Consider the following 1,391-nt stretch of genomic DNA (forward strand, 5'->3'; position numbering starts at 1 on the left):
AATCACTCATTTAAACTTGTATCTCTCCCCGAGCGCAGCCCTCGGTGCCGGGGTGCGCTCTCAAGTAACTATTGTACCGTCTACCGTGGTATTGCCCCTGCCTACGTAATGCCCTAGCGTATATCTGTGTTGCGATAGTTTTATATCTATTCTGTAGGTATCACTTGGAAAATAGCATAGACACTCATCGTACGCATACTCATATGTGCACTTATACTTCAGGTCCTGGATGAGGATGGCTTCTATGCTCTTTTGGAGAAGCATACTGTTAAAGAAGGCGAAGATACGGTCGAATCCCCAGCCGCACCCTCTCCGGCCAAACCAGCGGTGAAGAAAGTCAAGGTATGTACTCTCGATCACGCTGCCGTATTTCACATCTGACACATGTGCTTTCACGCTGAATTGGGCCTCGGCTATTGAGTCCGTGGGGAGAGTACTGGACTAGCGAAACCCCGCATGTTGGTGTGATATAACAGCTGCTACTACAGTTGAATCTCCGCATGTTGGTGTGATATAACAGCTGCTATTAAAGTTGAATCTCCGCATGTTGGTGTGATATAACAGCTGCTAATACAGTTGAATCTCCGCATGTTGGTGTGATATAACAGTGCTACTACAGTTGAATCTGCGCATACTGATGTAATATAACAGCTGCTATTACAGTTGGATCACCGCGAGCAAGTACATGACGCTGTCTGTTCACCTGTCAGTGCCTCGCCATTGCTTGTCACTCGAACACCTCAGACGGACGACTCGTGGATGCCGCAGAGGAAAAAGACAACCCCCGCCACACCTCAACAGAACAGCTCAGCCGGTGCACTGAAGAAAGGGGACAAGCCAATGAAGTCAGACCCCGCCAGCACTTCCCGAAGCTCGGGTGGAAAAGGTAGGGTTGGGGTGGCGGTGTGGGTTATTGACTACGTGATATGTGTGTATGTGTTTCCATGGACTCGTAGTGACTACGTGATACGTGTGTATGTGTTTGCGTGGACTGGTATTGACTACGTGATATGTGTGTATGTGTTTGCGTGGACTGGTAATGACTACGTGATATGTGTGTATGTGTTTGCGTGGACTGGTAATGACTACGTGATATGTGTGTATATGTTTTCTTCGACTGGTAATGACTACGTGATATGTGTGTATGTGTTTGCATGGACTGGTAATAACTACGTGATATGTGTGTATGTGTTTGCTTGGACCGGTAGTAACTATGTGATATGTGTGTATGTGTTCGATTGGTAATGACTACGTGATATGTGTGTATGTGGTTGACTGGTAATGGCTACGTGATATATGTGTATGTGGGTGACTGGTAATGACTACGTGGTTTGTGTGTATGGGTTGTCTTGGATTGGTATTGACTACGTGGTATGTGTGTATGTGTTTGC

The 1,391-nt window shown here is 46.6% G+C and overlaps 1 protein-coding gene across 1 annotated transcript; it reads left to right on the top strand.

The window, feature by feature from the left end:
* Nucleotides 1-222: 222 nt before the first annotated feature.
* On the top strand, nucleotides 223-1,245 carry SARC_16223 (hypothetical protein; the record flags this gene model as incomplete). Its single annotated transcript, XM_014289667.1, has 2 exons — nucleotides 223-342; nucleotides 745-1,245. Coding segments are annotated over 2 exons (621 nt in total), but the record flags the coding sequence as incomplete, so codon positions are not given.
* Nucleotides 1,246-1,391: the final 146 nt, after the last annotated feature.

This window comes from Sphaeroforma arctica, assembly GCF_001186125.1.
Source record: "Sphaeroforma arctica JP610 unplaced genomic scaffold supercont1.7610, whole genome shotgun sequence".
Lineage (NCBI taxonomy): Eukaryota > Ichthyosporea > Ichthyophonida > Sphaeroforma > Sphaeroforma arctica.